Here is a 13,411-nt window from a genome sequence, read left to right on the forward strand (position 1 = left end):
CATAGAAGAATGACTGTTTTGATCATAGTTTCACTGTTATCTCTCTACCTACAATACAGATTGTCATGGAATTTTGGACAAAATCAAATCTAACAAAAAAAATATTCTCAGATTTGGGTCTGAGAGACAAAATCTCATCAAATGGGGGTCCGTGGCCCTAAGGACTACATTTGGAGTCCTTGATGAGAAAAAGGTTGAGAATCACTGGACTAGACAGTGGGCTGTAATGAAGAGGACTAAACCTGCTGCAGTTTTTACATTTGCTAAAAACCACTCTACCCAGCATTCATGTCATGTCTCATACAAATGACATACTGTATTGCAAGCAATTACATGTTGCAATATGTAATATTTAGCTGATCTAGCTTTCAGTTCCCATCACTGAAGCAGACTGGTACACATGCTCAGGGTCACTTCGGCAGCTTTGGGCACACTTGATACCAAGGGGTCAGACAAATAACCTGTCAGCTAGTATGCAACCTGCCAACCTGCCTCTCATATTAAAGGGTTCGACTCTGTAGGAAACATGGAGAATGATCCAAAAACTGTTCATCACATTACCAGACCTGTGATCAAATTGGATCCCCGTGTAAATCATTTTTTATTTCAGCGCAGACAAACACTGGTATCGCGGCTAAACAAGGGGTTTGACCTCGGCATAATGACAGGCTTGAGACGCAGCCTTTGGGCTCACGCTGTACATATCAAAGCACCGCAATGACTGTGCAGGCGTCTGCCACTGAACAAGCCACAACTTATGTTGCACTGTAAAATTGCGAACCACATGGTGGGCAAACATCGCAGTCATAAAAGAATTAACGGAGACCGCCTGTGGGCATACATCACTTTGGCATGCACGGGGTATTTTTTTTTTTTTGACGACGACAACGAATAAATGAAGCGTTTGAAAATCTAGCCGCTCAGCGAGGCTGCCGATTGATATGTTTCAGAGAAAAGAAGGAGGACAAGAAGAGAGGGAGTGGGAGATAGAAAGAGAGAGAGAGAGAGAGAGAGACAAAGACAGCCGAGACAAAAAAAAAATAAAAAGCACAGGGTAAAAACACCATGCATGAATTCCAGTTCATAACATATTCATGGTGCAAGAACAAGAGCTTCATAACAAAACAAGGGCTTTATATTTTGAATTGTTTGACACATTGTTAAAACATGATGTCCTGCTAAATAACGCTGACCTAAGGATGGGATCAGTACTCATGAACGCACCATAAAAGCTGTTATGACGCATTATAAATGTGTTATAAACGGAAGATACCGACGCCAAGAGAGGGAGATGGAAAGTGCCGAGCCCCAAAAGACTGTTCCACTCCATCAGTCTAATTTCATCTAATCTAATTTCATCCATCAGAGGTGTGAATGCAGCAGCGGAGGGACAGACTGTATCCTCTTATATTCCCCCTGCTGCCATGTTGTGAGTCAGTGTTGCCTCGCCAGACAGTGGGCTATAATGAAGAGGACCGGACCGGGTTGCAGTGGCGACATTTGCATAAAACCGTTCTACCGGGACGGAGTTCGAGTCGCATGTCTTCTTCAAGTGTGGGCAATGATCTGGCTGCAGTCGATACTCCAAAAGGAGCAGGGAATTGGTGTGTATGGGGGGTGAAAAAAAGCGACAAAAACATACGGATTTGCTTCCATTAGGATGAGCTCATAGATGTCAGAGGAGCGTGTCCCTTCCTCCCACGTATAGGGAGAATAATCAGTGGTGGTGTGTGTGTGTGTGTGTGTGTGTGTGTGTGTGTGTGGTGGCGGTGTCCGGCCTAAACATGTTTACAGGCTTTTGGGCAAAACCGGAAGGTGAGAGGTGAAAGTGGCAGCAAGGCAGAGGTCACTCCGGTGTGTGTGTGTGTGTGTGTGTGTGTGTGTATGTGCGGAGGTAGAGAGAGAGAGAGAGAGAGAGGGCAGACGACGGCCCGGTATGTCTCCGCCGATACACACTCCGTCTGGCATAATAAAGACCATGTGGAGTCAGACACACTGTGACCGCTGTGCTCTCCGAAGGATAAAAATCCATTATGCACACAGAGACATACACACACACACATACTCACACTTCACACACACACACACACACACACACACTGTCGCACGCTAACACAAGTGCACATATAGCGAGATAGAGAGAGAGAGAAAGAGAGAGAGAGAGAAAGAGAGAGAGACGTGCCTGAAAACGCTGCTCATTTATAATGCATATGCCGAGCTTGGGCTTTGAACAACAAACCCAGTGCCCTCCCTCCTCCTCCTCTTCGTCCTCCTCCTCCTCCTCCTCCTCCTCTTCCTCCTCCCTTGCCGATGGAGGGGAAAACCCACAGCCTGCTCTGACTCCTTCTCACAAGCAGGGACTCGCTGGAAAAGACCAATATAGGTTCAATACCGATATATATGGATGTTTTTGGATTGAGGCTGCCAATAGTCGATATTGTGTGCCGATGTTCAGTATTTTCACAAAAAATCCTCAAATTTCCATGTATTTGGTGTTTCCAGAGAATTTTGTCCTTGTCAGGGTGGAAAAGCCTCTGAAACAGCATTTAGACCATCATGGGACACTAAAACTCTCCACTGACAACCATATTAAGGAATTTTTTGGGGGGTTGGCAGCACTTTCATGGGGTTTCATGGGGGGTCAGACAGGAAAATCCATCATATCCATCGTATTGGTGGACGACACTGACTGGCTGATATCCCAATTTTAATAAAATTACTATATTGGTCCGAAATATCGGCGAACTCATATATCGGCCTGACCCAAAGATGGATGTGAGGACTCAGAGAGGACACACAGGTCATTGTGCTTGCTATCTGTTTTGTAATGAAAAAAAAAGGGGGTGGGGTGGGGGGGCATCATGTGACATCCACAAGAATCCTATGAACTCTGAAGAAGGCTACTGAGCGATGGAGGTGGGTGTAAAAGTGTTGAGAAAACTCTGCATCCATTATACTTCGTGGTAAAAAAAAAATCTATTGGGAACCACCAAATCCTCGCCCAGTTTCTTCCATTCATTCATATGTTCATGTGGAAGGCAACATCATTTTGCACACTAAATTGGATTTGCAGCAGCGGCTTGTTAGGAAAAAAGTGTGTTTTAATGGCTAAATCACATCAAGTAATGGGTAGACGACACAGTAGTGACAAGCAGGGGAACACGGCATGAATAAAATATAGACACTCACTCCTTGTTTTTTTGCAGAAGGGTGGTCTGTCCGCGTGTGTGTGTGTGTGTGTGTATGTGTGTGTTCATGCATGCATGTGTACTTGCGTGTCCAAATGGAGGTCCATTAAATACGTAAGATTTAGGTCAAAGCGTGGAAGATGCCAGACATGCTCTGTTGTGTCTCTGCTGTTAACACAGACTGGCACACCAGACATGTACGTCTGCAGCAAAATGCTCAGTGAGCTGGAGCTTTTTAAAATATAGATCATGGATGAGGAGTTGTCATCTCTCTCTCTCTTTAAATCCATCTAGCTGATGACTGAAGCAGCCCTGTTGCCCTCTCTGCACTCTAGAAGGACTACTGCATAACACAGATAGAAGACAGTGTAAGTAGCCTACTGTACACTTAGATGATAACAACTCAGGAGCAGGGCAGAAAGAGTGCTGTCCCACTCCAGCTGAAGTACATAGTAGAAGAAAATTACAGGTGTAAAAATCTACTAAAGTAAAAGTAATAAGCGGCTCATTTAAAATGAAGTCAGAGCAAATGTTATCAAGCTGTTTTTTTTTCCGAAAGAGAACATTGCTACATACAGTAGGAGCTTCCCCATGCAATGCAAAAAGGATGAGGACAGAGTTTAACAGGAGATGTAGTACATGTTGTTATAGACTATGCTGAGTGCTCTAAAAATAAGATTCTGAAATTCATGTCAGTCAACCTGTGACAAAAACAACTGGACATATCCATCCCCATAACGTTACTACATTGATGTTTCTATGCTACTAGCTTCCAACTACCTAGCATGGCTAGCAAACTAGCTAGCAACAACTAGGCTAACACAAACCAGCAATACCGTAGCTGGAGGGATGCAAGGCTGGATTATGGACCGGGCCAGTGGGGCCAGTGCCCCGGGGCCTCGGACTGCCAGGGGCCTCCGAAGCCTCAGGCCCCGCGGCCCGATACTGCCAAAGGATGTTGAACACCAGGGCCCTTGGCACATACAGCGCAAGCTGACCACTAGGGCCCCCCGGCCCCTCGGCAGTCTGCACATACAGTTTGAGCTGACCCCTAGGGCCCCCCGACACCTCGGCACATACTGTACATACTCTTTGCCGGAGATCAAGCAGAATTGAATGATATATGATAAGTGGGGGTGTGTGTCTTCATAGTGCAGGGCAACGAGACAAAGAATAGAAATAAAAAGGTATGGAGTCTTCATTTTTTATTTTGGATCATTTCTATGCACTCCTGTTATAAAATGCCCGCTGGTCACTCCATGACATCAGCTGGTTTGCTCCTATAAATAAAAATGATGCTTAAAAATGACACAACAGGCAGACATAGAAGGTTTAACACTCGGTTTGCTAATTGCCAGCTTGCTAATAGCTAGCTAGCCTTATCGTTATTTTTCCTTTTCTTAAGATCATGAAAAAATCATACTCTTGAGAAAACGGCACAAAAAAAATAATGCTAATAGCTGATTGTCACTTATGTCTATAGAATCAGACCTTGTCAGACAGCTAGACTTTGATGAACTAGTGGATGATTTTGTGAGGAGGAAGGTAAGAATGACACCCATATAGGAAAGCCTGGCCAGAAAAGACATGTGCCCAGGGGCCTCGCAGGACCATGATCCGGCCCTGGAGGGATGTTAGCTTTTAGCTACTATCGTGGATACATTTGAGCATAATGTTAGCTTAACTGAACGTTTCCTACAAGTTGGTGCAAGTTTGACACAGATGTAATTTACAATCATTCCAGTTTCTGATGTTGACAAAATTGTTTCTCTGTAATGTATGCAATTTAAAATGCAGCAAAGTAAAGTACTTAAGTCAAAGCATACTTAAATAAAGTAAAATTGCTGACTTGAAGTAGCCTACACAAAAAGCAACTCAGTCCCAGTAATGACAGTTAGTGTAATTCATTGCTTCTACCCTGCTCAGGAGAAACACACACTTGAGGGTAAAGGCCTTTTTTTAGTGAATCTTCAACCAAAGGGAGCAGTATGTGAGCTCCATGTGTTGCACATTTGGCTAAAAACACTTGTCAGCTCTTTTCCACAGTGCCGAGATCGCTTCCTAATAATATGGTTTATTGGGCCAGTTTCTGAGTGCCTGCCTTTGGATGTTTCCATTTTAAACTTATCATTAGAGCCTGCTCTCTCCACATTTACTATCTTGCAGCGGAGCATGTGTTTAAACGTCAGTGTTTCCAACACGACCACATGACATGAGGCTGCACTTCAGCAGGGGAAAAAAAGGAGAGGGGGGGAGGGGAGAGAAGGAACAAGCAGAGAGCAGCAACCGCTCCTCTGTCTGCTGTTATGACAAGACACAAGAGTATCGCAAAGCAAGCTAATAGAAGTGATGCTCATTAGTGGCCCTCTCGCCTTCTCTCTCACACACACACACATACACTGGTGCTTTTGCCACATCAAGCATTTCACACTTAAATTAGCTCAGGGTCTGAAAAGGGACCCGGAAGTAGGCTTTGACCGATATGGATTTTGAAGGCCGATACTTTTGGAATGAAGCTGCCAATAGCTGATATTTTGTGTTGATATTCAATGAATGAACTAGGGTTCGACCGATATGGGTTTTTGAAGGCTGATACCGATACTGATATTTATGGATTGAGGCTGACAGCTAGTAGTTTGTTCAGTATCTTTACATTTTTACCATTTTCATGAGAAAAAAACTGCAAGTATTCAGTGTTTCCCTCAGAACTGTATTCTTGTCAGGGTGGAAAAGCCTCTGAAACAGCATTTAGACCATCATGGAACACTTAAAACCCATATTAATTAAATTCTTTTAGGTGGGTTTGCAGTTAACACTAGAAAGGCCAAGCCACTGTGAGTCTTAGAACTGAAATATATCTCTCTCATCCCTCCATGACTTTTCCTAGCCCTACTTTCTGTACAAAACAGTGTTGTTAGATTTTGAGGAGGCCAATATATTGACAAACCGACATATCAGTCTAACCCTAGCCACAATAGCCAGATTATGATCTTCATACTGAACTCCATTTGTGTGAGAATAGGTCACACAAGACTTCTAATTAGTGATAAGGCGGGCCAAGCTCCCTCTCTCTCTCTGACCGTCACAGCCTACACAGAAAATAATTAGGCCACTGTGATAATCCTGCCGCTTCCAAGCCTCCATTAGGAACTGAAGAGGGGTCAAACGTTCAGAAAACTATTACACACTATAACAATCCCCTCCTCACCTTTTAGCGCCGCAATCTGTCCGCTCACAACAACGGAGGAATAAATAGAAAAGGTCAGGAAACGATGTCAAAGAACACGAGAAGCAGACACCTCGTGAATGTACCATTTTTTTATTGGACTTATATAGAAATACTTAAAAAAACATGAAGTAGCACCATTACTTAAGTTTTACTTTTTTTTATCATGTAGAACTTTAAATGTCAGAAAAATAAAACTCTTGATACATTTTCAAATCTTGTCTCAGCAAATATAATATTAGTATTTGACCATGAGGTTAAAGGCCCTTTATCATAAAATAAAATATACTTTGTTCTTAAACTTTGCTCAATAAAGTACATTTACGCTCAAGTAACTTCACCTACATATACATAAACAAGTGGTAAACAAATGTATTAAAATAGAAATACTAAAACTATAGTGGTGCAACAGAAGCCTGTAATTCCCACTGGAATCTAATTCATACAAATTTTAGAAAGCATAAACGGTTCCTTTTTGTTCGACTTACTAAGTTTTATACATTTCAACGTTTCATAATAATATAGAATAAAATATGCTTTATATTACTGAATAAAAAATATGCTGGGTGAAGCGGATTTAAAAGACATTTTTTGCTGAACCTATAAAAACTCCATCCCAACAGAATACTGTCAAATGCAATACACATTTTGTGGATTTGTATTTCCGCCCACAGTCGTGTGATATTAAAATAATACAGTGATCAATGCCATAAGGCCATACTAAAAAATAAACGATATTTTAACCCAGCTACAAAAAGTTCACTGAACTTAAATTAAAATATTTGTAAACATCTTTGCAATAAGAAATATAATCTTTCAAGTCAAAAAAGAATAAAATACTTCAATCTGTATTAATGTAATTTAAAACTTTCAACTTGTGGAATTTTTATTCTATACATATATATGTAGGATATGTTGTTGCTCTCCCTCACGTGGTTTCTGAACTCGAGCTGCAGTATCTTCACCTCTGTAAGTCAATAGTCTTGTTTTGCTGGAAGCCCTCCATGTTTCCCAGCCATGGCCTCCCCTACCGGTACATTCGATCAGTGAAACTGGAAGGCTTGCCCTGCTAACAGTCTACATGTTTGACCCAGGTACCTCAGTCCTGACCCCACTGCGTCTTGTCACTTCATAAATATAGGGTACAATTTACTAGAACTATTGATTACTATGCTGTAATATTTAAAACATGCACTTAGATGTTGAAAATATTTCCCCAAGCTACAGTACATTATAAACAACTACGACGGAGCCCCGAAGGGGAGTCTGTCCCTTCTTTTGGATACTGCAGCCTCTTACATACATATGTATATTTATGTACACTTCCCAAATAGGTGATGATTGGGTGATCCCGTTAAAGCAGTATGAAGAGTTTGTTGTTGCTATTGTAGCCAGCCTCGGTGACGAGAGAGTCAAAGAGAGACACTTCTTATGAAAATATACGTATAGCCTGAGTGACGCCGGCGTGGCAGACGGGGCATTTGGGCTCGCTCCTCTCGCAGATGCGATTGGCACATTCCATACAGAAGAGGTTGTGCCCGCAGGGGACCAGCGCCGCGATGACCTCGCTCTCGAAGCACACCGAGCAGTCGCGGCTGCCCTTTCGGCTGGTGCCGGATGAGGTGGAGGAAGAGGACGAGGAGGAGGAGGACGAGGCCGAGGAGTCGCAGGGAACCCCGGGGAGGTGGGGGCCCGGCAGGGAGGCGATGGCGCTGGAGTAGCCGGGGAAACTGAGCGGGCCTCCGCCCGGGTCGCTGCGCACCCTCCGGGCCAGCGGGTGCTCGGCGGGGCCGGTGGTGTGGCTGTGCAGGGGAGGTGACAGTCTGGGCTGGGGGGTGTTACCGTTAGCCCTCCTCTGGCTCACCACCATCCCATTGGCATTAGTGGAAGCATTGGTAGGGAACATGGCTGAGGTGGAGGTGGGGGAGCTGCCTCCGGTGGAGGAGGGGGTCATGCGGCTCTCGTACTGGGACCACAAAAGGCCCGGCGGGGCCGGCGTCGGGTCAAACCCCGGCGACGAGTCAAATGTCAGGTCAGTGCAGTCAGGCGAGATCACCTCACTTCCGTAAACAAACCCATTGCCGTTGCCATTGGTGTTGGTGTTGACGTTGATGTTGACGTTGTTGTTATTGTTGTTGCCGTTGTTGTTGGTGGCGGTGTAGCTGAGCGCCGGGCTGGGAGGGCTGTAGTCGGCCATGCGCGACCCGTTGTTGCCGAAGTAGGAGTCTGTGGAGGCGCTGCCCAGGGAGGAGGACGAGTCGTTGCGGTAGTTGGAGAAGGGTTTGCGCCCCGAGTTGGGGGTCATTCCTGTGCCGGGCTTGGACCACAGGGTGGCATGCCCGTGCAGATCAAAGCCCACATCGGTCCCGTTGGCGTGGAAGTCGTTCTCGTCCTGAAGCTCGATGAGGCCTCCCGTCCTCATGGCGATGTGGGCTTCGATCTCTTCGCGGGCCCGGTCCACGTTCTCCGGCATCCCCGTCACCTCGAACACCGGCTCCTTGTCCCGGCTGGGCGTCACGATGTAGGTGTGGGTCTGCTGCTGGATGCGCTTGATAGTGGCGCCCTTGGGGCCCACGACCAGCCCCACCACACGGTAAGGCACCCGCACCTGGATGGTGGTCTGTCCGGGCAGGTTAGGGGGTCCGGGGACCGGGGTGCCGCTCCCGTTCAGGCTGGTGTTTTTGTTCCTGGAGGCTCGGATCATGGAGAAGTGCTCGGCCGCAGATATGATCTCCCTCCTGGCCATGGCCACATCCTCCCTCCTGCCCGTCACCACGAAAACAGGCTCCTCACCACGGACCGGGGTCTTGATGTAGGTGTTGGTCTTCGCTCGCAGCGCTTTGATCTTGCAACCTGAGGCAAGGAAGCAAAGGGGAACGTGAGGGCACGTTCCAAAATAATAATGGGTCAAAATATGTCATGAGTTAAACCATTACTTATGCACTACTCAAAACAGCTGGTAGATGTTTATTATTTTCCCTCCAACAGCCAATGGCCTCAGAAATCGGGGGGGAAACCACCCTTTTAGGGAAGAATAAATTCAAACCACATGCTCCAATACCACAAACATACAGCAGGTCAAAAATAGCACACAACACAAAAGCCACTGATGGCTTCATGATGACCCTTATGCATAAGATAGTGGAAACATCCATCTAAAACAACCACTGTCACAATCTGATTTTTTTATATTTATTTTGACAGGGTTATGGGGAGAGGAATAAGGCTACTTGATCACTTCATTTCCTGACACGGGTGCATAAAGTTAGATTCCAACGCCCTCTGGCATACACACACATCTCTTTATGATCAAAATGGGACCAGTTGAGGAACCAGTCCAGGAGGAATGAAATCATTAGCAGTGCAAAGCCAGTTAAGTGGGACAGAGTGATATAACCAGAGATGTAGGGGAGGATGAACCCACCTAAACTCAGTCTGCTCATCTTTTTAAGGCTGACTCTGATGTAAATTCATAGTATACACCACAGTGAGGTAGTATCAAACTGGTGTGGGTTATATGAGGATAGGATGGGGTCTTTTAAGGGGAAAGCATTATTGAATTATTGTTTTTTCTGAAAATATAATTGATTGCTGTTGCTATTGGTGGTTCTTTGCCTTATAATAATCACTGACTAGGGGTCACAATTTATCCACCTTTTACATTTACCACTACAGCACATATAACCTGATATAACCTGACAAAGGGAGTGAAGGAGAAAACAACCATGTAGATAGGTCTGCTTTTATAAATGTCTCTGCTTATAGTCCGTTTAAAACGGAGGTTTGGGAGTTACTGGTTCCTTATATTCCCTTTGTTTTGCTGGGAACAACAACAACAGCAGCAGCAGCAGCAATATTGCAGGGAGGGGAAAAGATTCCGCATATGTAACCAAGCACCAGTACCGCCCTGCAGCCCTACAGCTGGGAGACAATGTAGCCTAGATCTGTTTAGCAATGGGCGTCTGTTGGCTATGGCAAGGTATGACAACGGTCCAGTATTGATCCTGTAGCTTGTATCATCATAATGGAGAACAAAGATCGAGCAAAAATTGTCAGGAATCTATTCGGGAGCTATGTCTTTTTTTCTTTTTTTTTTTATCACATCTGGAGTGCACCGAGGAACCAATGTTCTCTCTGCGCTGGTAGTTTGGTGACCTACATCTAATAATTTACCACACTGACCAAACAATGATAATAATGCGCTGTCAGGCAGCAGTCATTGCTCCACTTTGTCCGCAGGTTTTGGAAGTTTGTTGATATCAGACGTAGGGACTTTGCCTAGCCCCGATACGTGTCGTTGTCGCTCACTTGACACAAAGCTCCATTGAGAATTCTGGCAATTTAATAAGCCCTTGCTTGTCGGCACAGGTATATACGGTAGAAAATATGACTCAATACCATAACAGAGTCACTAGGAGGTACTCTTCAATTCGGCATACATATAATACACCAGGAAACACTTATTTCAAGAAAATGTCAACTTTTAGAATTGGTTCACACTGCTCGCTACCGCCCACCACTGAGTATTTTTAGTGGAGGAAGGTTGTGGGAAGTCAGCGGCGAGACTGTAATAAAAGTTATAATTTTATTAAAAGAAGCGCTGCTTGGTTGACTAAATGTATGCCGAATAGAAGAGTGGAGACTAAATATTCAGAAAAACTCGCGAGAGGCATTTTATGAGGTATGTACTTCTGCCGATAAGCAAAGCAGCATTAAACTGACAGATTTTCAATGCCCTTTGGCGTCCCGTTCTCTCAATACAAGACAGCCGCATGTAGCGGGGCTAGACTTTGCCCGTACCTTTACGGGTTTGAGTGAATGACTGCCCCTGGACAGTTCAGCTGCAAAACAGAAAAAAACTAAACAAAACCGTGCCTTAAAACACTAAAACACACACCTTGTCTGCCCACGATCTCTGCCACATGCTCAGAGCTGGGAACCGGGACGCACTCGGTCATGTTGACGCTCTTTTTCCGGGGCTCCTGGTTGTTGTCGTACAGCGGGTTCTCGTCGTTGTCCAAGCCGAGCAGGGAGAGCTGATCCAGGGCGATCTGCAGGGCTCTCTGGTCGTCCAGTGCATCTCCCTGGACGCCGCTGTCGGCGAAAAGCGAGCTGGGCATCTTTGCGACTTTGCAGCGTTACGGGATCAGACAAAAGGCAAAGCAAGGAGGGTAACGAAGAAGGAGTGATCAGGGGAGAAAGAAAGGAGAGGAGGGGGGAGGCACCGGACCCGGTTTTCAAAGCCAACTGGTCAGTGCAAATAAATCAGTGCTGCTGGGGGGAAAGAAAAAAATCAGTGCAAGAAACTAGAAAACACATCCACCCCCTTTTTTCCCGATAGAAACTGGATCTGTCCCGATCCGATCCGAGCCGACCCGGGGTGTGTTGTTGCACGGAAAGACGGTGCAGAAAGCGTGTTTATTCCAGAGCCGGCGGTGGAGATAATAATAATATTCCTTCCTTACAAAGGGCCCCTCCCCGGCTGGCTTCCCTCAGGTCCTCTGTTGCTTCTCTGTCTGAGTCGCTGCAGAGCCAGACAGAGAGATGTGCGGGTGACGTCACCGCCTGGGCAGGGACGGTGCAGTGCTGCGAGGTGATTTGCATACCCGCGAGCCGATTGGCCGGGGCTGGCGACTAGTGGGCGGGGCCACGTCCAAAGACACGCCCGCCCCTTTGTTCTAGCTCTCTGTGTCTCTCTCTCTTTCTCTCCGTCTGTCTCTCTATGTCTCTCTCTCGCGGTCTTTGTGTATGTCTCTCTATCTCTTTCTCTGTCTCTCTATCTCTATGTATTTCTCTCTTTTGTTGTCTCTGTCTCTCTCTGCCCATCTCTCTCTCTCTCTCTCTCTCTCTCTCTCTCCCTCTCTCTCAATTCAGTTCGATTAAAAAATGTGACATTAACAGCAATAAATGGTTCATTCAGTAATATCAAATTAGTCAATCAATTAATCAATAGATATATTTATCAAAGGACATACAATCTGCTTAGTGTCCCTCCTGTCTGAAACTGTGACAGGTAAATAAATATTTTCCTGGTAGTGTGGCACAGCCTTTTTTGTCTTCTAGAATATTTTGTCATTTTCCACTGGGGGAAAGGTTTCCAAAAATATTACTTATCGTTTTGGATTCTGGAAGATAGATTCCTCTTACTTCTTCACAGTCACTACAGTGCAGGATGACTTTATTACCTCAGAAGAACTTCTGGAATAAGATTTAGATTAGAGCAGATGAAACTTTAATGATCCCTGTGGGGAAATTGGGTCATTGCAGCAGCAGTCAGTGTGATGTAGTGGTAAAATAAAAAGGTGGGTAAACTACATGACCTCTAGCTGGTGATCATCATGAGCCAAACCACCGCTAATATGAACAAAAATCAATTATATTTTCAGAAAGCATTATATTATTCTTATATCCTTGAAAGACCCTATCCTTAGTGAAGATAATACTACAAGCATTTGCAAACATACTAATAACTTATTCATAAAACGGATAAATAAAGTGTCTTCATTGTCAGATTTACAGGTCTGAATTGAAATTAGGAAGTGTGTGCCGCTATAGGGTCAGTATACAAGAGAGCATTAGATGAAGTAAGGTCTTGGTAAACAAATACTCATATTGCTCATAAATTTCTAAAATATAAAATAATAGGACGGCCTCTCACTCAACACTTGAAACACCTAAAAACAGTCTGTATCTCATTGAGGAATTTAAAAACAAGTTTGCTATAGTACAGTATGATACAATACAATATGATAAGGGTACGTTATGGTATGTTACAGTACGATACAGTATGATACGATGTGACACAATAAGATACAATGTGATACAATAGGATACAATATGATATGTTATGATATGATGCGATATGGTGTGATAACATAGAATATGATACGATAGGATAGGATACCATACGGTACGATACTATATGATACGATACAGTGAGGTACGGTATGGTATTGTACGATCTGATACAATACAATACGATACGTTATATGTACTA

The 13,411-nt window shown here is 44.6% G+C and overlaps 1 protein-coding gene across 1 annotated transcript; it reads right to left on the reverse strand.

Moving 5' to 3' along the window:
- Positions 1-6,617: 6,617 nt before the first annotated feature.
- mex3b (mex-3 RNA binding family member B) lies at positions 6,618-11,773 on the reverse strand. Its single transcript, XM_071920856.2, has 2 exons — positions 11,312-11,773; positions 6,618-9,267 (listed from the first exon to the last, which is right to left on the reverse strand). The coding sequence occupies exons 1-2, from the start codon at positions 11,532-11,534 to the stop codon at positions 7,844-7,846; spliced, it is 1,647 nt and encodes a 548-aa protein (XP_071776957.1). The 5' UTR covers positions 11,535-11,773; the 3' UTR covers positions 6,618-7,843.
- Between the last annotated feature and the right edge of the window lie 1,638 nt (positions 11,774-13,411).

Source organism: Centroberyx gerrardi, chromosome 1, assembly GCF_048128805.1.
Source record: "Centroberyx gerrardi isolate f3 chromosome 1, fCenGer3.hap1.cur.20231027, whole genome shotgun sequence".
NCBI classification, from domain to species: domain Eukaryota; kingdom Metazoa; phylum Chordata; class Actinopteri; order Beryciformes; family Berycidae; genus Centroberyx; species Centroberyx gerrardi.

Excerpts from the sequence above, each read along its gene's own strand:
- mex3b (XM_071920856.2), bottom strand. The coding sequence starts at position 11,534 with ATGCCCAGCTCGCTTTTCGCCGACAGCGGCGTCCAGGGAGATGCACTG. Across the intron at positions 9,268-11,311 it reads AGAGATCGTGGGCAGACAAG|GTTGCAAGATCAAAGCGCTG; the intron begins GTGTGTGTTTTA and ends TCCTTGCCTCAG.